The sequence below is a fragment of the Semicossyphus pulcher genome, unplaced genomic scaffold (genome assembly GCF_022749685.1).
Source record: "Semicossyphus pulcher isolate SPU_LCO1_2020_fin unplaced genomic scaffold, fSemPul1.0.p SCAF_10, whole genome shotgun sequence".
Lineage (NCBI taxonomy): Eukaryota > Metazoa > Chordata > Actinopteri > Labriformes > Labridae > Semicossyphus > Semicossyphus pulcher.
The window spans coordinates 13,805,059-13,832,590 of NW_027211604.1; the positions used below are offsets into that span (position 1 = coordinate 13,805,059).

Genomic DNA, 27,532 nt, shown 5'->3' on the forward strand with positions numbered 1-27,532 from the left:
TCTGATGAATCATGAAGCAGTGAAATTATAGCGATTTGTAAGTTTGCCTATGTATATACAATTTTCAACCTAAAACAAAGAAGTACAACATTTAACAGCATATTTGAGCATTTTCCCACCCTGAATGTGACGTCACATAAAAATGGCCACCATGTGAAAAGGGTCACTCTGGATGGGAACTTCAGGTGGCTAAACATAACATAGGGAATCTGACAATTGTTATCAATTCACTGTTTCCTGTTTGATCAGCAACTGAAAAGATAAGGAATAGAGAAAACATGGAGGGACATCGGCCATATTTCAATGTAAAACAACATATTTGATAACTAGTTAGCTTCCCTTTAGCTGTTAGCTTAGTTACACAGCAGCTAATGTTAGCATAAACTAACTCTTAGCCAACATAACTGTTTGACAGTATTATATGATGCCCTTGTACCTTTGTAATTCTTTTCTAACAGTCAAGTTAGCTAGAAATGGTTGTTAGCTCTTGCCTAACGGACTCATGGCAGCTATCTAGTTGTCAAATATGTTGTTGTACCTTGAAACATGGCGCGATATCCCTTCAGTTATTACTACTCACAGTTTATTCAGTTTCTAATGAATCATGAAGCAGTGAAATGATAACGATTTGTCAGTTTACCTATATATATATATAATTTTCAACCTGAAACAAAGAAATACATTTTAACAGTATTTTTGAGCTTCCCACCCTGAGCGTGACATGAAAGAAAAATGGCCGCCGTGTGAAAAGGGTCGATTGCAGTTTTGGTAAACAAATTGATTTAATTCCATTTGCTACTCACTATTTTCTTACTTTCATCACATAAGTGTTTGAGCCCATTTCTTCCAACTGAGTGTCTGACACACAGCAGCAGTAATTTATCCCGGCTTCAGAGAGTTACAGCAGTGTTAGCAGAGCAATAGGTAGACAGAGACTTTGTTTTAAAGCCCTCTGTTGTCCTCAAAAGCTCACGGCTGCAGTTTACCGAGGCTTGGTTGATGTGTGGTGTCATAAATTAAACAGGATGCTGTTAGCAAGCTGCTACGGGGACTTCCTTGTGTACAATAAAAGTGACTTATTCTCAACAGCGACGTGAGGTTTCTCGCAACATTAACAACCAATTTAGTGATAACAGAAGCTAAAGAAAACACCCGTGCATCACGTGCTGGGTGAAAGCTGGGCTGTAGGCCAGGAGTGTGGTGTCATCTGCATAATTCAGCTGAACTTTGCTGACTGGGGGTTTGGTTTTGTGGGATGGTGTCTAATTAAATTAATTAAAAAGTGTTAAACAATTCGCCTCCTAATTTCAACCTGCACAACACCCTCAGCCTTTAGGGCCCAGTCAGATCAATGTGTGAGGTGTATCCTGAAGCAAACATGTCTGCAAAAACGTCTATTCTGCCTAAAGTGTGTCCTTTTCCGTCTCTGTTAGGCAGATTTGTTTGCTGAAATTGACTCATTCAAAAAGGAAGTGTGTTTTCTCCTAAGGCTGTTGGTTTGTCGTATTGACTCTAATTCACACTTTTCCTTTATTTGTTGTGACAGCAGCACTATTTAGGCACAGTCTCTCAATTACTGTGATAAGGTGACAGCTCTCTACTCTCTTCCTCTCCTTCTGTCTCTGCTGTATTGTTCAATTGAATACAACTAGTATTCATGCACAGAACAATGCTAAATTTCTTGGATTGATTTTAAACTCTAATTCTTGTTTTCTTTATTTCTCGACCCTCTGCCCTCCAGTTGTCTCCAGAACTACATTCCCCCTGAGTCCCTGACGCTCTCGTGCCCGGTGTGTCGGCAGACGTCAATCCTGCCCGAGAAAGGCGTTTGTGCTCTGCAGAACAACTTCTTCATCACTAATCTCATGGAGGTTTGATTGACTTAATCTCTTTTATACTTCAAGTCAGGCACACGTGTTAAGCCAACAGGATTTATTTTCAAGTGCATTAAGTCCAATTATGAGGCTAATAACAAAGCAAAGATCATTCAGAACAATTACACACAAGTAATAGGATGGAAAGTGTGTGTCTGTTTCTGTGCTGGTGTTTTTCTGAGAGACACTCTTGGTGTTAAACAAAGGGAGGACATTTTTGTAGACTGAGGTCATTCTGAACAGTCCTTGCTTCCTTAAGAGGCTCCTTTTTAGGGTTGCTTTTAAACCTTGGTTTATACGGCTTCTGAACTTAAGTTTCCACTGGGCCTGTAGGGGTGAAGACTAAGGCTAGAATTTGGGATAAAGGGAATGAATGTGCCCAGAAGGATATAAGCACCAGGATGTGTGTATGTCCTGGATCGAATGAAGACTTAAAGGAAGTTCAGACAAAGAGAAGAGCATCTGTGGACCTATAGGTCAGGGCACATACCATATACTGTTATTGCAATGTTCCCATTGATTCCATTCTTGACAGGGACCTTGTTCAATCATCGTCATTTTATCCACTGTCAAATAAAGGCCAAAATGCTCCATGCAATACAGTGTACAACAATAGATAATTATTGTACATTTCTATTAAAATAAAAGCATGATGTAGTTTGACATTTGTGCGACCAGGTCCTTCAACGAGACCCTGAGTGCTCGCGCCCGGAGGCCTGCAGTGTCCTGGAGTCAGTCAGCGCTGCAGTGGCAGGGAAGCCCCTCTGCTGCCCAAACCATGACGGGAAGGTAAGTAAAGCTGCAACCCAGTCATCACCTCCCCAAAGCCACCCTACCACTTTTATTACAAGCAATAATTAATGTAAAAGAAACTAACTTTCCTGCAAAGCCCACCAGCAGTGAACAGCTTTTTCACTCAGTTTGTCTCCCCCTGCAGGTCATGGAGTTCTACTGCGAGTCGTGTGAGACGGCCATGTGTCTGGACTGCACAGAGGGCGAGCACCGGGAGCATGTGACCGTTCCTCTGCGGGACGTCGTAGAACAGCACAAGGCTGCGCTGAAGACACAGCTGGATGCCATTCATAGCAGGTGTGGACTTTATAAAGATTTCAGAATATTTTCTTCACATCAGGTGTTTGAAGCTTAAACATGTGGCCCAGATCTGGCACCTGATACGAGTGCCAATGCTCAGAATATTACCTTTTACTTGGGATGTAGTTGTGATTTTCTTCTCTTCATTTTAAACTATTTTGCTTCTTTAATTTGATTTCAATTTTCAGAACAAAATGTCCCTTTGTGTCATCTTTCAGGCTCCCTCAGCTGACAGCAGCCATCGAGCTGGTGAGTGAGATCTCTCGCCAGCTGAATGAGAGGAAGACGGAGGCGGTAGCGGAGATCACCTGTACGTTTGAAGAGCTGGAACGGGCGCTACATCAGCGCAAGACGGCCCTTATCACAGACCTGGAGAACATCTGCAGCGCTAAGCAGAAGGTTAGCTATGCTTCACATATTCAGCACACATATGTTAGCTGTACAGTACATGCAGTCACACAGGTATCCAAACATGTCATTCCACATGTCTCACATTCCTGTCAGCACACTTCAGCATGCTAACTCTTCCTTACTCGTCTTCCTCTTGCTCTTTTTTTACCCATCTATCTTCCACCTACCTGAGCGCAGGTCCTGCAGGCCCAGCTCTCATCTCTCCTGCAGGGGAAGGATCACATCCAGAGCAGCTGCAGCTTTACAGAGCAGGCTCTCAGCCATGGGAGCGCTACAGAGGTGGGCTGGCAGTTATTGGGAATCAGCTATCAAAAGTGTTGCAGCACAATCTTGAAGAATATGTTTCTCATAAGAAATGAAAAAGAAAGACTTAGAACATGTGTCCTTTGAACATACAGGTGCTGCTGGTTCAGAAGCAGATGAGTGAGCGGGTCACAGCGCTCGCCCGGCATGACTTCCCAGAGAGGCCGCATCAGAACGCACACCTGGACTGTCAGGTAAACACTGTTGTTTATTCTGGTTCAAACTATTTATCTGCTCTCAGTTTATATTTTGGTGGTCAGACCAATATTCCCTAATTAATGCGACTTAATCAAAGAAAACTAAGGCTTTCATGTCACAGGTTTCTATCTCCTAACCTTAAGTCGAGTATTGTCTCTGCTTTTAAACTCAGTCCTGAGTCTTAAGCTCGTTAGATGCTTCACTTTCTTCGCCAGCTACGGTTTTGTCCGAGGCAGGTGACACACACATGGCTCATTTGTGCTTCTAGGGATTATATTATTATTTATATTAATAATATTATTATTTATTATTATTATGTATTGATTTACTATTATATTTTATTTATTATTTTTTTATGATTTATTGTATTATTATAATTTCCTTGTTTTTATTATTAATAATATTCATTTATTATATTAGATTTTGTTTTTATTATTATTTATTTATTATTATTATTATTATTTTATAATTATTTTTTGTTGTCATACGAAACCTACCATGAATATCCAGCTTTTAAGAACAATAAGGGATTCTGTTTTGGAAGATGTTGTAAATCCTCCTGTGCCGTGTGCTCCAGGTGGAGACTGAAGGTCTGCGACGCTCCATCCAGAACCTGGGTGTTCTCATCACCACAGCCGCTGTGGCTCACACCTCCGTCGCCACGGGAGAGGGCCTCCGCCACGCAGCGACTGGACAGCACCACACGATTACTGTGACAACAAAGGACAAGGTGAAGTCTTTATGTGCCTCTCTGCAATTTGCCAAGTGAACAGTTTATTCATGTGTTCAGTCTCAGTATATTTCTGTTAAGTTTTCCATTTAAACACACTTTTATGGCCTTTTATTCTTGGTGCTCTTTTTAAGATATATTTGTAAGATGCTTGCGATGTGTCTGTAAAATGGTCTGCCTTTGAGGCAACAACAGTGTGCATATCGCTTGAACAACAACAGATCTTTTAAAGCAATGAAATTGATTCTGTGATGTCTGTGTGCAGGACGGGGACTTGGTACGGACAGGAAACGCCGTTTTAAAAGCAGAGATAACGTCTGCAGACGGAAGCCGCGCTGCAGAGACGGAGATAACGGACAATAAGAACGGGACGTACGAGGTGGGCTACACGTTACGCTCTGAGGGAGAGTACTCCTTCTCTCTGCTGCTGTACGGCCAGCCGATACGTAGCAGCCCGTTCCGCCTGCGGGCGGTCAAACCCTCGGATGTGCCACAATCTCCAGATGACGTGAAGAGGAGGGTGAAGTCTCCCAGCGGGACGGGGGGCCACATACGGCAGAAAGCGGTGCGACGGCCTTCCAGCATGTACAGCACCACCAAGAAGAAGGAGAACCCCATTGAGGACGAGCTCATCTACAGAATGGGTAAGATGATGCCCCATCATTGAGACATGATTAGATATAATTTAAATGTCAAATCATGTAAATAATAGGAAAAAGGTCCACTTTAAAGACAGCCTAGTGGTTGTTTTGCATGTTTTATCCTATTAGCTATGAACTAGTAATACGTATCATCCAGTTCTTAGTGTGACATCCTCCCCTCTGGGCAGCTGCTGTTTCCTCTCTTTCTTTCATAAGTAAATGAAGGGACAGCCTTCTCACTGTGAGGGATTACCTATCACGAGCAGGTCTTTCAAGTCTTTGCAAGTTCAGTTTTTGAACTGTGCTGGCACAAATCCAAACCTGCATTTGCCTGGGAGGTATGAAACCGATCCAAAAACTTCATGCTTTGAAAAATTAAGTAAAAACATTTAGTAGAAAACTACTGGAATGAGCCATTAACAAAACATGTTACACACTGACACAAAGGTGAAAATGTCGAGTCGCACATTCACTGAGTGTGTGATAATCTGTCAGGTACCCGTGGCAGAGAGAAGGGGGAGTTCACAAACCTGCAAGGGATCTCAGCCACCAGTAACGGCAGAGTGGTGGTGGCTGACAGCAACAACCAGTGCATACAGGTGAGACGCACACAGAGAGGGAAATGCACGTGAGTGCAAACAAGTGGAAAATAGGATTGTAAGATTGTGATCATGAAATATTTAACTCAAATGAGGCTCTTGAATGGAACTGATCACAGGTATTCTCCAACGATGGCCAGTTCAAGATGCGTTTTGGGGTCAGAGGTCGGTCTCCGGGGCAGCTGCAGAGGCCGACAGGCGTCACTGTGGACATGAATGGTGACATCGTGGTGGCTGACTATGACAATCGATGGGTCAGCATCTTCTCCTCTGATGGCAAGTTTAAGGTGAGATCTAAAAGCTTGTTATTAAACGAGTCTTTGCCCATCATCTTTGCTTCCTTGCCAAAAGCCTCTTTGTCTTCCTCCCTTGACAGAATAAGATCGGTGCAGGACGGCTCATGGGTCCTAAAGGAGTGGCTGTGGATAAGAACGGACACATCATCACTGTGGACAACAAGGCCTGCTGTGTCTTCATCTTTCAATCCAACGGGAAGTTGGTGACTAAGTTTGGAGGCAGGGGGACGTCTGACAGACAGTTTGCAGGTGAGCAGGAAGCCTCCATGTGTTACAACAACAGAAGCTCTCTTTCTATGATGCTTTCTGTCGGTTGAAAATGTCTGCTTGGGGCAGCCCAAAGCATTAAGAATTACCATTTTACAAATACATGCAGTATAAAACATGAAACATTATGGATCACAATCAATACTTTGTGTTGTGCTAGTATGGATGGATTACTGAACGGGCCTACCGGGCCTAGGCCGAGGGGTCTTATGGGTTCTAAGTGAACATGTGATACTGTAGGTTAACCAAACAACAAGATACACACAGGGCTACTAAGACACAAAAATGAACCTTGGAAAAACAAATAACTACAAAGAGACACAAAACATCTACAAAGAGACAGAAAACTACTACAAAGAGATATCAAACAAAAAGAAAGAGACACAAAACAACTACAAAGACGTACAAAACAACTTCAAAAACATACAGACATCTACAAAGAGATAAACAACAATTACAAAGAAATACAAAACAACCACATAGGGACAAAAACAAAAAAGCACAAATTGACTTCAAAGAGACACCAGCAACTACAAAGAAACACAAAATAATTTCAAAGAGGTTACAAAGAGACAGAAAGAAACAACTACGAAGAGATGAAGAACTATCGCTAAGAGATACAACATTACTACAGAGATTGCACCTACAAGTATTTCTCTGGTGTTAGGGAGGTGGGAGCCTTGTAAATATCTGTGCCCAGGTGCCTATAGTTTCAAAGTGTGCCTGGCATGGAAGTCAGAGGTACTGTACATGATTTTGCCCCACTCAGCCCTGTGCAGAAGACTAGGTTTGATTTTAAGGCATCATTGTCTAATTTTCCACTCATCTTTTGTTGAGACTTTTTAGTGCCAGTTTAAAAAACCCAACAGTGTCTGCCCATGCTCTCATTCTTTTGCTAAATATAGATCAATGCATTACATCACATGTTACTTTCTGTGTATAAATATAAGCCTGTATATACCTGCAGGCAAAGCCTCAGGTGATGCAGCTCCCTCCTGCAGACCGCGCCTGCGCTGACCACCCTACTCTACTTTCTTCTTTGCTTCTCCTTTATCTCTGACCACCAATTCTTCTTTCTTTCTGTTCTTCCTCCTGTTTTTTTTTTCAATCCAGAAAAACTTGGCCCAAACTTTAATAAATCTGGCTCAGTTTTCAGTAAGTACTAAGTGTGGCCTTGCTGCAACCTTAATCCCACAGTGCAGTGCCCCCCCTGTCTAACCCGACTCCCTGATTCTGTGTCTGACCTCCTGAGATCTTGTTGATCGATTGTTGAATCGCACTGTGTGTATAATGTAAATCACAGATACGAGTACGAGCACATTGTAATAATCCCTTTCTATTACAATAATGAGCATTGTGTCACATGCATTGTGTTATTTGTGTATATTGCTACGATAAGATGAGTGTGAATGATTTTTACTGCCCTGAATCCAATGCAATCAAACTAACCGGAGCTCCATGTTTGCAATCAGAGCTTACAGAGCTCATTCATGGATAATCGAGGCAATTAAACCACAAAGTATTCTGTTGGTGAAGGCATCAAATCTTAGAGCCTTGAACTTAGTTCTGGTTTAACAGTTTTGTAATTCAACTTAAAGCCTCTACTATAATTTTTGTAAAGAATGCTATCAATTCACTCCACACAAATCAGAACAGCTCATCACCTGATCAAATGTATTTGCAGCTAGTTGGAATCTGTGTTCAATCAGCCTACTAACAGTAAAGGGAACGGTGCAAATCACAGGAACCCGTTCTGTTCATACCACAGCAAATTGGACACTAACCCGCCTCTCTCTCCTCACACAGGTCCGCACTTTGTTGCAGTGAACAACAAGAATGAAATTATCGTAACAGATTTTCATAATCACTCAGTAAAGGTAAGACATGTTTTTTTTTTTTTTATAACATTTATGAAAGCGAGCGTGGAAATGTAGAGATGATATTCAAACTCACTTCCTGTCGCAGGTTTACAGCGCAGACGGAGAGTTCCTGTTCAAATTTGGCTCTCATGGTGAAGGAAACGGCCAGTTCAATGCTCCCACCGGTGTGGCTGTGGATTCTAACGGAAACATCATCGTAGCTGACTGGGGTAACAGCAGAATACAGGTGAGACAGACAGCTTCTATTCAGTCTCTTTAAAGATATTTCGTTTAGCTATTTTGCCTTTATTAGACAGGAGAGCTGATGAGAGACAGGAGATGTGGGGAGAAGGGAGAGGGGGATGGCATGCAGCAAAGGGCCGCGGCTGTAGCCTCTTTTTTTCTACTGATTGAGCTTAACCTGCGCCCCAGACTTCAAATAGCTTTGGCTGTGTTTAAGTCAGAAATAACATTCTGTCATGAAATGTGATAATTAGCTGCCCATTAAAGCCCCAGTGACTTTAAACCTGCAGCTTTGAGTATCATTGAATACTTAATGAATCTAAAATCTCACCTCTCCATTTTTCTGTTTCAGGTGTTTGACAGCACAGGCTCCTTCTTATCATATATCAACACATCAGCAGACCCGCTGTACGGCCCCCAGGGCCTGGCCCTCACCTCAGATGGACACGTGGCTGTTGCAGACTCCGGCAACCATTGCTTTAAGGTTTACAGATATCTGCAGTAGGCTGAGGGAAGACAACACCGACACACAACTCCTGCTTATACAAGTTATTGTCACACATCGCTTGTGGACATAGAGCTACATCGTGCCTGCACACTTTAGAGTCGCCCCGGTTACCATGGAGGAATTTCCTCTTCATACATCAATGAGACAAACATGAAAAACAACCTAAAAAAAGAAGAATTTAACATTTTAGATACAAAGAATCAGCTAGTTATTTGTTCATTAACTCCCTCTCTGAGAGAACTAAATCTTAAGAGTTACAAAAGCATGTAAAAGATAAAAATTCACAAGCACCTAAGGAAAAAAACATCCTGTGACTACATATTTCTGTATCTGATCACTGGCCGTTCTAAGTTGAACTTTCAAACCTTGAGTGGTTCTAACCAAACCCCCTGAGGGGGGAAAATGAACTGGAGATGAACTTCTGGAACAGGGTGTCTCAGCTCTATTTCTCACAAATTGGACCTCACTCATAAATAGCCTGCCGGTCTGAAGTCGGTGATACACTGCAGTTTTTTGGGGCAATGCAGACGGGCAACACTCCCATCAACCAGCAAACAAGGCGACACACCAAAGCAAAAGTCTACTTCCTGTTTCCCGGAAAGAAGACGACGCTTTGTGCTCAGGCCTTTTCCTCGAACACTGCTGCATGTCGGTGCGCTCCAAAAAAATGACCCTGTCGTCACTGCCTTCAATTCCTCATCAGACACGCAACACGCAGACAGGAATGTGTCGTTTAAATACATGATTTCTTCTTCCCGTTCTGCAGCTTATCACTCTGACAGACCTGCACATGGATACAGATTTGTTCTTCTTTTAGTTGATTTGACTTATATGCAAGTGTTTCCGTTTTGGTACCCAAAGACAAGCATCAAAAAGCACAACAATAAATCAAACAAGGTTTTTGAACACGTCTGAACCAGCTCCTTTACGCTCGTCTTTCTCTCGTATTAACCAAAACAAAGCCCCTCTAGTTCTTGCACTTTCGTGTATCATATCTACGATCTAATGTAGTTGTACATATACATATTTAGATGTATATAAATGGATTTGGTGTCCATGTTATTTCACTATATAGCCTACTTATCAAGGATTTCAACACTGGATCGTATACTCTTACATTAGAAGGCAATGCCAAGTAGTAGCCAGCTGAATGACATCAATGGAACAAAGTTGTATACGCATTATTTGCTGTGTTTTTATTTTTTCAAAGGACTTAATTTATTTTTTATTTTATTTTCTACATAATTTGTTCTACAAATTATTTTTCTAATTGGTGCATTTTTGCCAAACATTATTGTACATAGGCCTTGTGACTTGTAGCACTGAAAGCTGTTCTCTCTCTCTCGCCTCTTCCCCAAAGCTCACATCCAGTTAAAACAGTAACTTTTTTTCCTTCTGCCAAAAACGTACCGTCGTAAGTTGTCGTTGAACATTGCACAAAACGCAAATATTATAAGAGTTATATCGTTTGCAAGAGTTAATATATGCCTCTGTGTATAGTTATCATTTAACATAATCAGAACGTGTACTGTATATTACAATCATATTCTTGTTGTAGCTGACGAGCACCTTTATCACGGGGGGTTTGTGTTCATTCGCTTGGTTGTTCAGTGTTTTAAAGGTTTTTTGTGTGTGGAGGAAAACAACACCAGCTAACATGCAGTGACACACACAGTCTGTCACCTGTGTTTTATGAATAAACTGTCCCCGATGATTGATCTGTAATCCCTTCTTGTCTTCCCATCTGCATCTCCTACATATTACAAATCTCTCTGTTCTGACAGGTTTAGTTGACTTCCTCCTCCTTCCCTCCGGTGTTAGTTTTTCTTTGTCGACCTCACCTCTACGTGACCTCTCCATGTCTGTGTGAAATAAAGGAAGCACATATAAATGATCGATCATGTGTAGCCTGCTGTGTACTGCAAGAGGCCAGTCCTACAAACACGTAATGACAACATTTATGTAATCATGGCAAAGGTATGATTGTAAATATTAAACAATGACACTATGAACTGATATGCGCATGGTCTGTTTTGTTTTTAACACTTTTGATTCAAAGCTTACATGTGAGTGATTAAAAGCTCACCCTCCTGCCTCCTGGTGGATGTTTGAAAAACTTTGAGTTAGCTGCTGACATTCTCTGCAACATGGTGTAGAAATAGAGTATGTAGGAAAGTAATGGGAATTCGACTCTTGCTGCACGTTGGTGAAGTGGTTAGCCTCACAGCTAGAAGGTTCCTGGTTCGAATCCCGCTGCTCCCTTTCTGTGCGGAGTTTGCATGTTCTCCATGTGCTTGCATAGGTTCTCTCTGGGTACTCCGGCTTCCTCCCACAGTCCAAAGACATGCTTGTTAGGTTCATTGGTGACTCTAAAATTGCCCGTAGGTGTGTGTGTGAGCGTGAATGGTTCGGTGTGTCCGAAACCGCATACTAATCATACAAACCGTGACGTAAAATTGAGTGCGTCATTTGTTCCCATCTCCTAGTATGCAACTTTATGTATGCAAGAAATGTCCGGATGTATACTAGATCGGCCCGGATATTCGAGTATGAGACGGGAGCTCACTGGTTGTACTCAACTGCCCCAAAATGCATTGCGGCTATTCAGCTTCTACTATTGCAGAGATGGACCGGACATACGTAAACGATTAAGTCACGTGATACGGAGAAGACAGCTCCGAGTATGACGCCACCGGCATCCTAATAGTCAGGTTAGTATGCAGTATGCAGTACATACTGTTTGAGTATGTAGTAGGCAGTATACGTTAGTAAGCAGTTTCGGACACAGCATATGTCCGTCTTTGTGTGTCACCCTGTGACTGGCGATGAGTCCGAGGTGTACCCCACCTCCTGCCCAATGACAGCTGGGATAGGCTCCAGCCCCCCCACGCGATCCTGAACAGAATAAGAGGTATAGATACTGGATGGATGGAGTATTATCCAAAGGAATTTAAAACATGACATGTTTGCCTTTACTTTAGTTGTAATACAGTGTGATTTTGACACCTGTCCTTAAGCCATTTTTACATTGTGTTTTGGCATTTTCTCATAAAGTAGGACCCTTTTCCCACATTATGATTTCTCATATTTTGGATATTAAACAATATTTTTCTAAAGATGAAGCATCAGGTTTCATCACCTCCAAAAAACCCAAAACAAATTCAGTATCTATCTTTAGAAATGAAACTGTTAACCAGACGACATAGCAGATTGAAGCTCAGATGGTTTTACATACAGTCACATCGTCAGCACGATTTGTATTCATAATGCTGAACTGTTGTGTCCTGTTTTTAAGAAGAAGTTTGCCATGGATACCAAGTTCTCCCCTACAGTGAATGTCATTCATGTTAATATATTTTTATCACACTGTACAGTTATATAGATGTCCTTTCATTAAAGTGACAAATCTGCCAAAAGACAGAATAAAAGGTCATCAATGAGTCATAATTACCCAAGAAGGAGGCGGAGATGAAGAGAGCAGTTTTCTCACCTCCTCCTTAAAATGTTCTGGCTGCATGAAAAGTGAGTCAGCGTCACTAAACTGTCTCATTAGGATGTTAAATTAGGATTTAACAGGGAGCTGCAGCGCGGCCGAGAAATCTCTTACTCGAATGAGCAGCCTGGTCAGAGAAAAGAGTTACTAATTCCTCTGGTATATTTGACAAGTGTTGTTTCGGGTGTGAACAAAAAAGGAGCCCAAACCAGGCTGGACCTAGATCAAACCCCAAGCTTAAAAAAAAATTAACATTGTCCTTAAGACAGCACCAAGATTCTGGAGAAATATTGATTGCAATTATTTAGATGGTCTTGATATTAAAACTTAATTAGCAGGGATTGAAACTGCTCATTTTGTCTTATCCAGTCTTATCCAGATAACAGAGCAGTAATATGTCGCATTAACAGGTTGTTTTGTCACCATCAAACATGTAGTGTAACAGAGGAGGGTAATAATACAAAATGGGTAGCGCACATGTAACCGTTTTTCCTCTTTTAATCTCATTTAAAGTCTGAGACACATCAAGCATATTGAGAGCAGGTGAAGGGCAACAAATGGGGACTACCAGGGTATTTTGTCACATTTTCAAGACACAGCCCAAAAAACAGCCAAGCTGAATACATGAATAAAATGCAGCAATAAAAAGTATTTTTAGCAATTAAATGAGGAAAACCATCTTAGACAACATGTAATAGCAAATACTCAAAAAGTTAAAGAGCACAGAGTTTTGCAGTCCTTACACGAGAACATCTAAGACATCTAAAAAGGAAACCGAAAAAAGGAGCATCTTGAGATGGCCAGTCTTAATATCATGACTGTTAATGCCGCTAACTATTGTGTTTTTTCCTGCACTCCTCAGTAAGATCTTTTTAAAAAAGGAGGAATAAAAGTTGCTGGAAGATTGTAAACATCCCTATTGTTGGTCCATAACAGCAACGGGAAAGACTGCACAGGCAGAAATAAACTAAAATTAAAAAGTTTAAATCAAGAGCAAGGAAGGAAAAAAAATATAAGATATATAGAACAATCAGGAAACATGTATTATACATTTACAATCAAATAAAATGGATTTAAAGATAAAAATAAAAACTTGACCCTAATCAACTTAAAAGACGTCAGGACAAACTTGCAGTACCAGGACCAACAGCAGGACTATTAAAAAGAATAACAGAACGCAGTGGGTAATTTGTAAAATGCATTTCTACAGATGTACTTTAGTCCACCAGGCTCTTGGCTGTGAATCCTGACAGTCTGTGCTGGAATATCTTTAAAAGTTTAAAAGGTATTTTTACTGGTTGACCCATCACTGCTCATTCAAAATAAGATGCAAAATGTACTCAAAGCAATGTAGAGAGGAATTGGCACGTCAAAAAGTCTCAACAACATACAGAGAAAAGACAGACAAGTAACGCGACTTTAAAAAGGCTTATGATAAAATCATCGGCCGACAGCCACCAAACAAACATCCCGAGCCATTTGTTGTGGAAGTCGAACATCTTCTGAGAACTGAAATCCCGGTACAAACCGGCCAATCAGAGCACTGTTAACTAGAATTACTGACTGAGCTCCAGTCCAGAAGGGAATTTTAACAATTACTATCAATGTGATAACTATGTAGTGCGTCCTTCACTTCTTTCACCCAACAAGGCCACAGCACGACCCTGCCTGGCAAAGACTATAAGTTACCGTACAGCAGTATGGCATAAGAGTTACTAATAGTTTAAGAGCTGTGTTCTCTTCTTAACAAGAGCATCTGTGGCATCTGTATCCCAGCAGACAGTGACAGAGCACCTCTCCAACCCCCCCAGCCACAGCAGTTGAGGGTGTAGACCTACAGTGCGTGTCTGGGTTGAAAGATACCAAATATTAAATCATAATTTTAAATTATGAGTAACATGAAGCTCATCCCCACAGCAAAAGTGTGAAGGGACGCCTGGTAATTCTAATCCAGTAAGACCAACAAGTAAACAGCTCATATCCATACAGAACATGGCTCCGAGTGTCAACATCCATCTTTCACTCCAGCCTCGTCTGTGACATAAAACCTTGCTTACAGCAAATCTGGAAACACGGCATACAAGAGTTTACTACATTTAAACACCCTTCAAGGATTCCTCAGTAATAGTGGCATATCTGCAGCCTGCTGCCTGGGTCATTCTTCCCTGGGCTGAAGAAAGGATAGACAGGCTCCTCAAAGCAGGTGTCAAACATGTACAGTCTCTTCATTGTGACGGCGTCATAGAAACTAAGACGCCCGTTGTCGTAGTCCAGGTACACGCCCACCCGAGGAGAGTTCCAGTAGTCGGCGACAGGGATGCGCCCGTCCTCTCCGTTGGCGTACAGCCGGTCCTGCAGACACAGGCTCCAGTATCCTGCAGAAGGAGTGAGGCTGACGAAGCCCTTTCTGTTGCTGCACTCCGTGGTGACTCCCAGGTACCACACACCTTTGTCCTTCACATCCACCTCCCAGTAGTGCTGTCCGCTGGCGTATTGGGCTGTGGACAGGACGCCACAGAAGCGGTTGAAGCGGGCTGGCAGGTCCGGCTCCTGGTTGCGGACACGTCCCTCTTCAACTTTTGTGTCAAAGTCCGAGATGAGCAGGTTTGGGTGAGCAGTGTCCGGGTCTAAGGTGAGGTTCTGAGGCACTACACAGAAAGAGAGACAGGGAGAGAGGAGCTCACTTTACGGAAACATTGGGCTGAGGCAGAAGGGAGAAAAAAAAAGTGCTGGGAGAATAGCAAATAAGTGTATGTTTCTGTGTAGAGAAAACTCACTTGTATGCAGCACGTGCATCATTTTCTTCCACATAATAAGTTGGAACGGCCCTGAGAAGTCGGTAAATTCAGTCTGAATATTGACTGGTTCAAGAGATGTGAAAGGCTTGCAATGGATGGCTCTGTGGGGGGAAAAAAAAAGGTAAAGAAAAAAAAAGATTATGAAAAAGTGAATTGTTTTAAGTAATTTAAATTGTATTTTCAAAGCAGCTTTATGTTACTTACTCACTGAATGTCTCAGCCAGGCTCTGTTGGAAGAACAAACATCTTTTGATTATTATGGAACACACCTCATTTTCATCTCACAGTCTCAAGAGAAATTTGTTTACAAAGTATGCATGCGTGTTACACAGGTTAAAACTAGAACCATTATCGTCTTTGGTGCAAAGTGTAATACTTTGTCTTTCCTGCTGGTCATGTGAAAATGTTCCACAGGCATGCGAGGCAGAATAAGGAGGTTGTTTGTTTACGCAACATTAAAGTTGGCCCTTCTCCTTTGCTCAAAAGGAGAAGTAGCCTTCTCTTGCATACGACCTGGCACCTGGTCGACAGGTTAATCATGTCCTTAGGCCCTGCACGCTAGTAATGATTTGGGGCTATTACCCACTGCCGGAAAAATGACCCATAAAAATACCCGTTTCCCACCTAAATTGAGCACTGACGTTTTTCAGACCTGGAAAAAGACCCGCTTATAGATGCCGAATGTCTCTGCTCCCATTGCCAGTGGAGTATACTGCTTTCGGTCTCTTTTCTGCTGCGTCTGACGTCAAACGCGCCCGAAACAGGGTTAGTAAACAGTGAAGATGTTACGGTGGTTAGGTCTGACCACTGGGAAAGCGGCTTAAGAAAATCCTGGCAGAGGGCAGGGTCTCTGCAGATACAGACACCTACACACTTCTGTTAGGCCGTAAATGATTAAATGATGATTGAGAAGAAATCTATTTGAATGAGCCAACAGTTGTATAGAAAAATCCTTCTCATTCTGCCTTTAAATGTTATTCAGCCAACAACGAAAGAAGCTGAGAGAGAATCTCATTAAGGAATAAAGATGGAGCTTTGAAGCAACAAAAGGAATACTGTAGAAAATACTTTGTTAGCCTCTGATGGTGACAAACGTGTGGCGTTATTGACACATGTTGTCATCATCTTTAGAAAGTATCTCTGGCCCAAAAAGCTAATTTGCAATTGATTCGCTGGAGAAAAAAAAGCATTAAATCCTATAATGTCATAATTTTTGGTACGTAATCTTTGTTGCACATGGACAGTAACTGTTATCCATCCAGGACTCAACAGAGCTGTTGTGATTTAACAGTTAAATCAACCCTGTGAATTATACACTGACCTCAAAGCTAGTCTTCCCACTGATGTGGCTGTGGATATTAGCTATGGCCTTGTCCACAGCTGTTGTCTCAGTCTCCACAATCTTTATGTTTTCGTCTATGACGGCCATGGTGGCCACTTGCTCGGCATCCAGGCTCTCCAGCAGGGAGTCTCTCTCATCCAGCAAGAACTGGACCAAAGCACCGACGTCTGCCTCGATCTTCTCCTTCAGTCTCTGTTTCTTTAACTGGAGGACACAGAGATTCAGAGGATTGCGATGAAGTGAACGGACAACTGCTTGTTGGCCAAGTGGCAAACTGTAATAGTCCAGTGCCGTGACTACAGTAATGTTTATTCATCAGGTACTTTGTGACTATTAATTACGCACCTAAATGGTTTGTAATATTGCATTTAACTGAACTGATGACAGGTACAGATTGGGATTATAAATAATTATCAGAATCAAACAATGTTAAAGCTTCATCTGTTTGTAAATGTAAAAATATATGTATACAACAGAAGGTTCACATCATACCCTGACTTCATTTCTGGTGAGTTCATCAGATGTTAGGACTTCAACACATTGAGACTTCTGCCAGTTGAGCTCCATAAGCCTCAGTTTCAACTCCATCTGTAAGAAACATGAACATCACATGGCGTGCACACAGGCAGGAAAACAGGACATAATTAATCCCGAGATCAAAGACTATACAATAAGATATGTAGAAGAGAAATAAATCTGAATGCTAGCTAATAAACTTGAGAGAATGTAACATTGCAAATTTAAAAACTTACCTTCATGTCATTCACAACTTCTGGCACAGGTGCCACTTCATGGTGTCTGAAACGACCAAATAGACATGTCAGACAGTTACTGTTTTACAGAGCTACTTGCCAAACCCTTAATAGGGACCTGTAGACTTTTCCTGTGAACAAAAAGAAGCCATGTTCACATTCTGCGTTTTCTTCATGTGCAATATAAAATCGTGTCACAACAGGTACTATGGTCAAAAACTCCACAGAGTACCTTTAAAAGGACCAAAGGAGCTGTTAATTCAATGTGCATTTGAACAAGTTCAGTGCTTAAGAAAATATTACTTAACATAGTGTCTCTTACTTCCATTCATTGTCAAAAAGGTGCGAAAAAACACTCCAAGCGCCCTGTTGCTTAGCAATGAATTAACCCTTGACAAAATTTTAACAGCTCTGACATTTGCTAAATCTCCTGCATTGTCCAAGTGAATTTGTGCTGTGAAATGAAATGTCCTCCGTTCTGGAAGATAACACTGTTTTTCATACTTCTACATCTTCAGCACCTTCTTCATCCAATCACAGAGAGCCGCAATGGCTGGCTGAGATTGTAATGGAATGCAGTCAAGGACATTTATTCTAAATAATGATAAAAGGCAAAAAAAAAACCCCACAGTCACTCAAAGTGTACATTTCCAATTCAAACGTTAAGTTTTTTCTGTCTGCATACTTGGTTGGCAAGTTGGTTAAAGAGGAGGACAAATTCTAAATCGAGGTACAAACATAAACAAATTAAAAGATGGCTTGCCTGTCTAGCCTAGCAACCCTACCTGAGAAACCTCTTGAACACTAATATAATGTCCTTTTTATATATATATATATATATATATATATATATTTTTTTTTTTTAACCAAAGGTGACATTGCTGAGAAGACAACCAACCTGTGTGCTCTAGATTCCCTGCAGACAACACAGATGGGCCTCTTATCAGTCTGGCAGTACAATTTCAGCTCTTCGCCATGTTGTTCACACTTCCCATCTACTTTGACGGGCTTAGATGGAGTAGGACAAGAGCCCAGACACTCCAAATCGTCCAGTTTGGACACCAGGTTCTGCACCAGGTAGTTTTTAGTGAAGGTCCTCTTGTTGAACACCTGAAACAACAAAGAAAGCAAAAGAAAAGGATGCAGAAATCAGTTTTTAACTGACTCAAAGTCTGTATTAATTTGTTCTTCAGTTTATTTTGCATTAAAATATATCACTGACAGCTAACACACAAAGTTGGTTAATTTTTGCAAGCCAACTTCCCTGCTGATAATTTACCGTTAGCTAGTTTGGCTCTAGCCTGCTATCATAGCATCGGAAGCACAAAACGCACTGCGTAGCCATGCCATTTTTTTTCTTAGACCAACCGTCAACCAGCTACTCTGAATTCGTTAATGAATACTTTCAAGTAATACTGTCATAAATATCATAACATTTTGTGGAAAACAAAACGAGGTAAATAAATAATACAGATAAAGTGTATATACTCACCGTTCGACATTGAGGGCACTGGTACCCGTAGTCTCCGCCATTTTCATCCCAGTGCATGCAGATACAAAACCGGCAAAAATTATGCCCGCATTTCAGTATGACAGGGTCTTTGAAGAAGTCCAAACAAATTGCACATGTCAGCTCTTTCCGCAGGTCGTCTCCAGCTGCTCCAGCAGTAGCCATGTTTACAAGCCAAAAGCAGCACAACAGTGCCACTGCAGGAAGTGAAGGAAGAGAAGGGAGGGGAGCGCGCGCATTTGTGGTGCGTCACTTTCGGTCTTAGCCAATCAGATTTGTCCTCCTCCTTCTCTCTAATCACAGGTCCATTATCTGATGAAGGCAGTGAAATGCTGATCCATGTAATCCCACTTTTATTTAGGTATAGTCACAAATGACATTTTGTATATAATCTTATTTCATTTACACATTAAAATCTTTCTTCTACTTTCCTCTCCAAAAAATCACACCAATTGATTATGACTTGCCAGTCAATGTCATTTTAAAATGTGTGTGCTCATGTGTGGTATACATAAAACCAAGCTGTTAAAAGAGACAGGTACAACTTAAATGTCATGTCCAAGAGATACATTTGTATAGGGTGAGTTGTGCATCAACTTGCACATCACTTGCAAGTTTCCCAGGCCCTCACTGCTGACTATTAAAATGTTGATACTCTTCTGCATAGCTGAGACCAACTGCATTCAATGAGCAAAACAATTTTTGAGGTTTGTGAATCTTAAGAGATGTCCGAGACATCCCCTATTCGACATTAACTTTTACATTGATTCCTGATAATTAATTCTAGCTATTGCCAATACTTAATCCATGGGATGACGCTCAGTATAAACTGAACTAAACCAACATTTTGTGGTATCAGGTATAAAATTCAGGATGTTGTTACACTATGTTACACGACCAAATATTCAAGGTGTTTGTTTGGCAATGCAATGCAATGCTGTTTCCCTCCTATATATTATTTAATTTCAATTTTAATGTGTCCAAAACAAGAGTTTTAAATGGTATGCCCAGTCTTGGAGAAGAAAAGTCCATTTGAGTCCTAAGTCCTCATTTGCCTAGTCCATGTCTGAAATCTCAACTCTCCAGCTCTGCATAAACACTGAGTAAAAAAACAACAGCAATTAAGCAACAATATTTATTCTTAAATACATATACATAAAAACCCATTCATAAAAAGACACAAACTGAATATCAAGTTTGATTGTTTGTGCTAAAATTGTCATATACATGGGGTTAACTGGCTGTGGGGTATACATTACATTGCATAGCTTGGATTGGCGTGTGAGGGATGTGACTCAAAAAGTGCATTAAATGTCAAATATGGTGTTTCGTAAGAACTATCAGGGTCCCCAAAACAAACAAAACAAAAAATCACAGCCGGGTTTCAGCATACTATTAATTGTATAAACCCTCACATCCCTCGCTGAGTCACACCTCAGCTGTTTACCGGCCCTTGTTCACCACATTAGCTAGCCCTGATAAATACTGGAAATAATTATACAGTAATGACAGACGACACCATAATCAGACATATATTAGGAACACTGATCTCAGCATGTTGTATGTTCATAAGACACAGGTTTAACAACACATGTAAACAAGAAATTTCACCAGTGATAGCAACGGAATAATGAGACAGCATATAAATATTAAACGTCTCAAAGGTAACGTTTGTCATGGTGACGTACTCGTTTGTAAGCAGCTATTTTGTTTGCATCCTTTGTTCGAAAAACATGACTCAGAACACTGAAATCCCACACAGCACTTGTGACAAATAGAGCTCACAGGAACATAATGTGAGAAGAATAAGGGTCAAACCGTTGAATATGGATACAGTATTTGCATGTTCACAGCACCACACTTATCAGCAGTGTAACACAGACGTGGAAAGTGGCTCTGCAGCGATTCTCTTCAGTCATCAGTAGTAAAATGTGTCGCAACACTCGGCCCGTTTTGTGTAAAAGAAAAAAACTCCTGAGAGTGTATTTATACTTAACCAGTGTTTTTAAAAAAGATATGAAAAATTATGCTCAAAGTATTAGTAAATTGTATAAATATCACAGAAACACACTAGAGCGACAACACTGCGAAGATGGACAGCGGTTAGCATTGTGCTAACAGAAACAGTTATGAGCTGCGACACATGGCGAATAAATGAGTTTACAAAAATACAAAACAATTAGATAAAATCAAACCGACGCAGCAGCAACATAAATGCCCGATACATCTTTGAAAACATTCCTCATCATATGGTAAAAAAAAAAAAATAACATGATTAGCTGGATCATAAAAAAAGCAGTGGTATCCATCTCTTGCAAGAATGATGAGCGAGCTCCGCAGGTTTAGCTCACAAGCGGTAGCGTCTTGTGTTTCCGTTACACACTGTGTGATGTGAATGACTGCCCCAGAAAGAAATTCAGGAAGAAATGTAGCCCTAAAGGAACAGTTTACCTGAAAAATGAATGTTCACTCGCCGACCATTTTATTAGGTACACCTGTTCAACGGCTCGTTAAGGCAAATATCTAATTCGCCAATCACATGGCAGTAACTCAATGCATTTAGGCATGTAGAAATGGTCAAGACGATCTGCTTAAGTTCAAACCGAGCACCAAAATGTGGAAGAAAGGTGATTTAAGTGACTTGGGTGTTTCAGAAAATGCTGCTCTACTGGGAGTTTCACGCACAACCATCTCTAGGATTAACAGAGAATGATCCGAGCGGCAGTTCTTTGGGCAAAAATGCCTTGTTGGTGGCAAAGGTCAGAGGAGAATGACCCGACTGGTTCGAGCTGATAGAAAGGCAACAGTAACTCAAACAACCAATTGAACCTTGAAGCAGGTGGGCTACAGCAGCAGAATACCACACGGGATGCCACTCCTGTCAGCTAAGAGGAAACGGAGGCTACTATTGGCAGGGGCTCACTAAAGTTGGACAACAAAGTTTTGGAAAAACGTTGCCTGATCTGATGAGTCTCGATTTCTGCTGCGACATTCGCATGGTAGGGTCATAATTTGGCGTAAACATGAAACATGAAAGCATGCATCCATCCTGCCTTGTATCACGAAGAATTAAAGCAGTTCTGAAGGCAAAATGGGGCCAAACTGTGACTAGAAAAGGTGTCTCTAATCAAGTGGCCGGTAAGTGTAAATCAACTTAATAGAGAATAGTCTTCACTTAGACTACAGGCTGAATATACATCCTAAGTCCTGTGCTCACCTTTGAATCCCCAATATGTCCCTCAATGCTATTATAATCCACCAATGGATGGACAGTAGGTGACATTATATTGAAGTACTGGACTTTTGCATCAATATTGCAATCAATGATCTGTTAAAAACTTAAAATACACTGCACAATATGTCTATTTTATTGTTTGCAAACTGAACAAAAGATGGTTTTGTGGCTACTTATATATTGGGAAACTCACAAAAGATACACTTGAGTGAAGAGACAGGCCGACTACATCTGATCGTTCTTTTTCTACTCCTTTCAGTGTGAACACTGACATCATCTAGTCCCCTTTACCTGAACTACACCTGCAGCACTGAATCTCTGACCTGGCCTGTGTGACACTAGCTCTGTGCCTGGGACTGTCCTGAAGGGATATAACTGCTCCAGGCACTTTACCACCATGAAGCCTGTGAGAGAAAGGAGATACCTGCCACTAGCAGCACAAGTTGAAATGTTACGTGAGGAGAGCGTGAAGGACTGTGGTGCTGTTTTCTGTTGCAGTGATCATGGTATATAATGGATCCTAACTGTAAAAATCCCCCCTCTAACAAGCATACACACACCCAATAACCTCACATTTTTGGTGTTATGAAAGTAATTTAATACCAGTTTGAAAAAAAATCTAAATTTTACAAAAGCCCCCCCTCACACTCTTCATCCCTTTGTCCATCTGTCCATCCACGCATCCGTTTCTCAGACCTCTGAGCTGTTGTGGCAGTCTTGCATCCTCACCACCAACATGGGCTCCGTACTGACGGACCCCTTCACCACCTCCTGCACCCCCTCCCTCCATCCCTCCTTCCCGTCCTTCTGTCGGGATCTCAGCACCAGCACGATGGTGACAATAATGAGGACAGTTAGCAGCAGCCCCACCAGCGCTCCCACCACGGTCACCAGACCCTCCTCTTCCTCCTCCGCGTTCAGCTCGCTCGGCTCCAGCCCGTGGGCGAACGGCTCATTCGCCCCCCCCGCTCGGCGCTTGGTGCGGTCCAAAGCGATGTGCATGATGTTTGTACCGCGGTTGTTTTCTGAGCCGATATCCTCGGCGACCTCAGGGACTTCATCGCCGGCTGACCTCCTGGAGCGGTGACCTTTTCCGCTCGATGAGGTCAGAGCGAGGTCGTTGCTGGTGGAAGCAAAGGAGTGGTACTCCAGGCTGCGCTTTCCAATTCCTCTGTTAGCGTTCTCTTTGGAGCGGACTGTGTATATGGTGTGAATGAACCACTCACGGCCCGCAGCAACCTGAGGAAAAACAAAATGTTGCATCTCTCAGAATTAAGTTACAAAATTACTTCAATTAGACATATGACAGAAAGCAAAGCCTTAAACATTGAATAGAAAAGTTACTTTCTACTGAAGCTGCTGGTTCACTAAAAATGAGTCTCTGTCTGCGAGGGAAAGTACGAATTAGAGTACCTGGAACATGGCTGTAGAGTCCAACTTAAAGCCATCAGACCCCGGCTGTCTGACGAGGGACAGCGCTGCTGGATCGTCCACAGCCAGCGCAGCATTAAAGCCAACATCACCAAACACACGTGCCTGAGTCTCTGGCTGAGCCTTGTCCTGTTAACGTGTGTTTAAAGACAGAAAAAAGAAAGTGAGGAAGTTATTTTGATGTTGTAAAATATCACTTTGCACCTCTCCCAGTAATAACCCGAATGTACTCACAATAATCTTGAATCTGTAGAGCAGTGACGGGGAGTCAGCCAGGCATCCAAACTCAAACTTGGTGGGGTTGTACTTCGGTACGTATCCATCCGCACCGGTGCAGAGGAACACCTTCTCGATGCTACAGAAGAAGGAGTCTCCCAGATTCTGCACAGGGTCCACCATCACACGGCCGTAGATCGTATCACCTGAAATAAAGACAGAAAATATGAATCCTTAATTAATATTTGATAAGTACATGGAAGTTAATTTTAAGGGTCATACAAGTGTTTTTTCAACTGTTTTAGACAATGAACTACGAAGGCTTTTACTTACTGTCGACCAATGTCCACAGCAAGTCACTGCTTTTAAATCTACTTCCCTTAAATCGGCTAATTTACTTGATCCTCTCTTTTACGTGCATGTTTTCTGTTTCATTAAATACCAAACAGCAATGTAACTTTTTATATTATTAAAGGCTGATGTTATTTTTCAGTGATCGATTAGAAGAGATCAAGCAAGGTTTTTGTGCTGTTGTGAACTCAAAATAACACTTGGCATGGTTTGGTAAACTAACAGATATAATGTAAATAAAATTCCACCTGTAGTTCAGTAGGATAAAAATATCTATTAGTCTTTTAAATCTTTACTTCAAAGCTAAAAAAAAAAAAAGCCTTTAGACATCGTATGAATCCACTAACCTTCAGAGAAAGCTACGTCACTTTCCTGACCGAAACCCATGGAGCCGTCAGAGAGCCATAAGCTCCTCTTGGACAGCAGGAACATCTGAGTGTTCAGACTGAACTCCACTGCAACGGGGTCGCTCACCTACAAGACAGGATGAAAAGCAAAAGAGAGCATTACAAAGGAGGGAAGGAGAAATAAAGAAATATGCCACTTTTGGATCTTAAGGTCGAAACAAAGACCGCCTTACTTGCTGGAATCTGATGTCTAGATCAAAGCTGATTGGTTCTCTGGGGCTGCACACAGGTGGAACAGCGTATTCCATATTCTGTGCTGTTGTACAGGGGATCAGCTTCACCATGTAGGCCCCAGAGTAGTCTCTCACCTGTGCAGCCAAAAGGAGACAGATACTCCGGCATCAGTGTGTATCTGTTGCCTGAGCACACAGATTTACACAGCAGGCGTTAAAGCTGGTTCACAAACACATTTCACATGGTGACACTTACAGCAAAGTCAGAGGTGAAGGTCCACTGCTGGACCGGCTGGTTGTAGGTGGGCTCACTTCTCACTAAGGTGAGGTTAAAGGTCAGGCCGGGGTGGTCCACACTCATCACCATGGAGGACATGGAGGTTTCTTTGTAACAGATTATGAGAGGGAGAGAAGTTACAGACAATGGATTGACAGAATTAAATATTGTGCAAATAAAACTGACCATTAAAGCAGTGTATCCGTATCTGTAGTGATGGTTATACTAATCATTAAAATTAACTGTCTGTCTCACCTCTTTTAATCCGGCCTCCAGAATGAGACTCCACAAACAGACCCCTGAATCGAGCCTTTGTCCTGAAGTTAACCACCAGACGTCCCTGCTCGTTGATACGCATGCTGGTCGGATACAGCGCGCCTGTCAAGAACACACACAGCCATTGCAGCTCCACAAAAACCGATCAGTGCTGAAACACAAACTGTAATGCCTTCACGGTCTTCGGATCTCACCCTGTAGCTCGGCCTGCGGCGGGCTGCCGATGCCGTCCTTCCACAGAATGGCCGTGTCGTACACGAAAGTGAGGCGCAGCTCTGACTGCAGGTCAAAGTGCTGCCAGCCACCGGTTCCCACCGGGGAGTGGAACACGTACGACACGTAGAGAGGCACACGCAGGGTCACGTAGGACTGGACCAGGTTCAGCACCTGAGGGGAGGATTTAATCAATGATGAGTAAAATAAAGTCAAATTCATTTTTAATAAGAAACACTGTCAGCAAAGAATCCTCCGTTTGCATGACAACAGCTGTGTTTGCCTTGGGCTTAATGGACGACTGTAGGTTGATAATCTATTATAAGTCTGAGAAGATGTAACAGATAAACACATTGTTCTCCTCCACAAGGTGCCTGAACTTTTTCACTCCTACACAGTTTTGTGAAAGACGCACAGAAGTTAAAATCTTTGTGTTTTTTACACAAGATACCAAAATTTTACGCAGTCTTGTATTGCTCTGATGTTATTCTATCCATCTTCTATCTTATTTAAAGTCTTTTAAACATAAAGTTGACTATAATAGAAGCCTCTATTATTCTAAGTGTAATTACACTGTCATTTTAAAAACAATCTGATAAAGTATATTTAGATTTTTTTAAAGCGAAAGCTAAAATAGTTTTTGTTCTACTCAATATTTTCTGAATGATATTCAATTTTGCATAAACCCTTATTGCAATGTAATCCTAGATGTAGTTCCTTCTGGCAGCCACTAGGTGTCTCTGCTCCCTAACGTAACGTTAACAAGTTGTCTCACTTCTTGTGCCCACACAAGTTTGAGTTTTCCACAGAAAGTGATTAAAAATGCAGCACATCATGTTTAAATAAACAAAAGGCAATTTGGCAGAGGATGTTTTTGGTACCTCTCTGATCAACGTCCTCACTTAAATACATATATTATGACATCCAATTTAAAGTCTAGGACAACATTAGAATATAAAGCAGTGCTACATCAGTGGTTTGGCACAATATCTGAGCAAACACAGAGAACCAAAGACCTTTAATTCGCTGCTGGAATAAGTCGTAAAAATGCTGAATCAGGAAGCAAATGAGAAATGAAATGAGTGCTCGCTGAGAGACTGCCTCAGCCCTATTACTCCAACAACTTCCTAAAATAAATGCATCCAGACAGGAGCATAATAAAGCTTTCAAATCCTCACAGTGATCTCTAAAAGTGTGATTCATGGTATTTTCTTGTCTTGTGGGTTCATCCTCTCAATTAGTGTGAGTACTACCCAGGAAAAAGGAAATAACTCAGCGGTTATGTAGACCCAAACGCAAAGCTGTCCTGATCAGACACTCCACTTAAGCTGCAACGTTCTGACTGCTTCTTTTTTCTTCTTTTTGCTGTCCTTGAAAAAAAAAAAAAAAAAAAATACACAACCCAAGTGACAGAGCGACACTGTGACAGTGATCTCCCTTAACGAAGTGGACCTGAGGTCTTGTGGATGACGGCCGTCTCGTGTAACTGTGAGTACAAGCTGTGACTGGGGACAAGTAAATTAATGTCTTATTTCTTCTCCATCTCTCCTCTCTCGCTCACACACACACACAAACCAGCACACACACACACACACACACACACTCAGCAGTCTGATCAGCAACTAAAAGCTGGCAGATCAAAGGCTGGAGGAACACAAAGGAGCAGCAGGACATGAGCGAAGGAGCAAAGGGTCTGTTTCCTAATCCACAATAACAACAAGAGCAGTGAGAGTGCTGCAGCTCTGGGTGCACAACACAAACAGCAAATCAGCTGGCACAATGCGACACAAGCGACAACAGCCACTGGAAGCTTTTTAGCATCTAATTGACAGACGGCCATGATGCCAAAATTTAACAGGGATGTCTGACTTTTCTGGCGAGCTCGGCTGTCACGTCAACAAGCCGGTAAAATAAACTAAGCAAAGATTTCTGCTCTAAACGCTGACAGGATGTTTGTGTACACAAGCTATCAAATAAAGTGACTGTCCTTTCATGATTCCACAGATTAATCTCAGCTTTAATATTCAGCGCTGATAG

The 27,532-nt window shown here is 41.7% G+C and overlaps 3 protein-coding genes across 5 annotated transcripts in view; 1 reads left to right on the top strand and 2 right to left on the bottom strand.

Annotated features, from left to right (window-relative positions):
- The window catches only part of trim3b (tripartite motif containing 3b), a 29,522-nt gene extending 18,493 nt beyond the window's left edge, over positions 1-11,029 (top strand). For 2 of the 3 annotated variants that reach the window (XM_069669636.1, XM_069669628.1), the window contains exons 3-17: positions 1,742-1,871; positions 2,553-2,663; positions 2,812-2,963; positions 3,185-3,365; positions 3,555-3,656; positions 3,776-3,874; positions 4,456-4,608; positions 4,874-5,252; positions 5,745-5,848; positions 5,968-6,135; positions 6,225-6,393; positions 7,525-7,566; positions 8,218-8,288; positions 8,377-8,517; positions 8,866-11,029. In XM_069669636.1, the coding sequence (XP_069525737.1) occupies positions 1,742-1,871; positions 2,553-2,663; positions 2,812-2,963; positions 3,185-3,365; positions 3,555-3,656; positions 3,776-3,874; positions 4,456-4,608; positions 4,874-5,252; positions 5,745-5,848; positions 5,968-6,135; positions 6,225-6,393; positions 7,525-7,566; positions 8,218-8,288; positions 8,377-8,517; positions 8,866-9,018 (2,155 nt within the window). In that variant the 3' untranslated portion in view covers positions 9,019-11,029. The remainder of the gene's footprint in view (positions 1-1,741; positions 1,872-2,552; positions 2,664-2,811; positions 2,964-3,184; positions 3,366-3,554; positions 3,657-3,775; positions 3,875-4,455; positions 4,609-4,873; positions 5,253-5,744; positions 5,849-5,967; positions 6,136-6,224; positions 6,394-7,524; positions 7,567-8,217; positions 8,289-8,376; positions 8,518-8,865) is intronic. The other variant, XM_069669647.1, reaches the window with a different exon arrangement.
- Positions 11,030-12,994: 1,965 nt separating this feature from the next.
- Positions 12,995-19,084, bottom strand: trim47 (tripartite motif containing 47). Its single transcript, XM_069670766.1, has 8 exons — positions 18,899-19,084; positions 18,305-18,516; positions 17,407-17,452; positions 17,147-17,242; positions 16,634-16,858; positions 15,517-15,539; positions 15,292-15,413; positions 12,995-15,162 (listed from the first exon to the last, which is right to left on the bottom strand). The coding sequence occupies exons 1-8, from the start codon at positions 19,079-19,081 to the stop codon at positions 14,633-14,635; spliced, it is 1,437 nt and encodes a 478-aa protein (XP_069526867.1). The 5' UTR covers positions 19,082-19,084; the 3' UTR covers positions 12,995-14,632.
- Positions 19,085-22,811: 3,727 nt separating this feature from the next.
- frem2a (FRAS1 related extracellular matrix 2a) overlaps positions 22,812-27,532 on the bottom strand; it is a 72,594-nt gene continuing 67,873 nt past the window's right edge. The window contains exons 19-26 of the mRNA XM_069672062.1: positions 25,477-25,669; positions 25,277-25,384; positions 24,986-25,113; positions 24,730-24,864; positions 24,497-24,623; positions 23,817-24,004; positions 23,565-23,711; positions 22,812-23,390 (exon numbers count right to left, since the gene is read on the bottom strand). Of these exons, the coding sequence (XP_069528163.1) occupies positions 22,842-23,390; positions 23,565-23,711; positions 23,817-24,004; positions 24,497-24,623; positions 24,730-24,864; positions 24,986-25,113; positions 25,277-25,384; positions 25,477-25,669 (1,575 nt within the window). The 3' untranslated portion in view covers positions 22,812-22,841. The remainder of the gene's footprint in view (positions 23,391-23,564; positions 23,712-23,816; positions 24,005-24,496; positions 24,624-24,729; positions 24,865-24,985; positions 25,114-25,276; positions 25,385-25,476; positions 25,670-27,532) is intronic.

Bases quoted from the DNA above. Each gene is read 5' to 3' on its own strand.
- trim47 (XM_069670766.1), bottom strand. From the start codon at position 19,081: ATGGCTACTGCTGGAGCAGCTGGAGACGACCTGCGGAAAGAGCTGACA. The intron at 15,540-16,633 runs GTCAGTGTATAA...TTCTTCCAACAG, and splicing joins GTGGGAAGACTAGCTTTGAG to AGCCTGGCTGAGACATTCAG. The intron at 15,414-15,516 runs GTAAGTAACATA...TTCCCCCCACAG, and splicing joins CTGGCTGAGACATTCAGTGA to AGCCATCCATTGCAAGCCTT.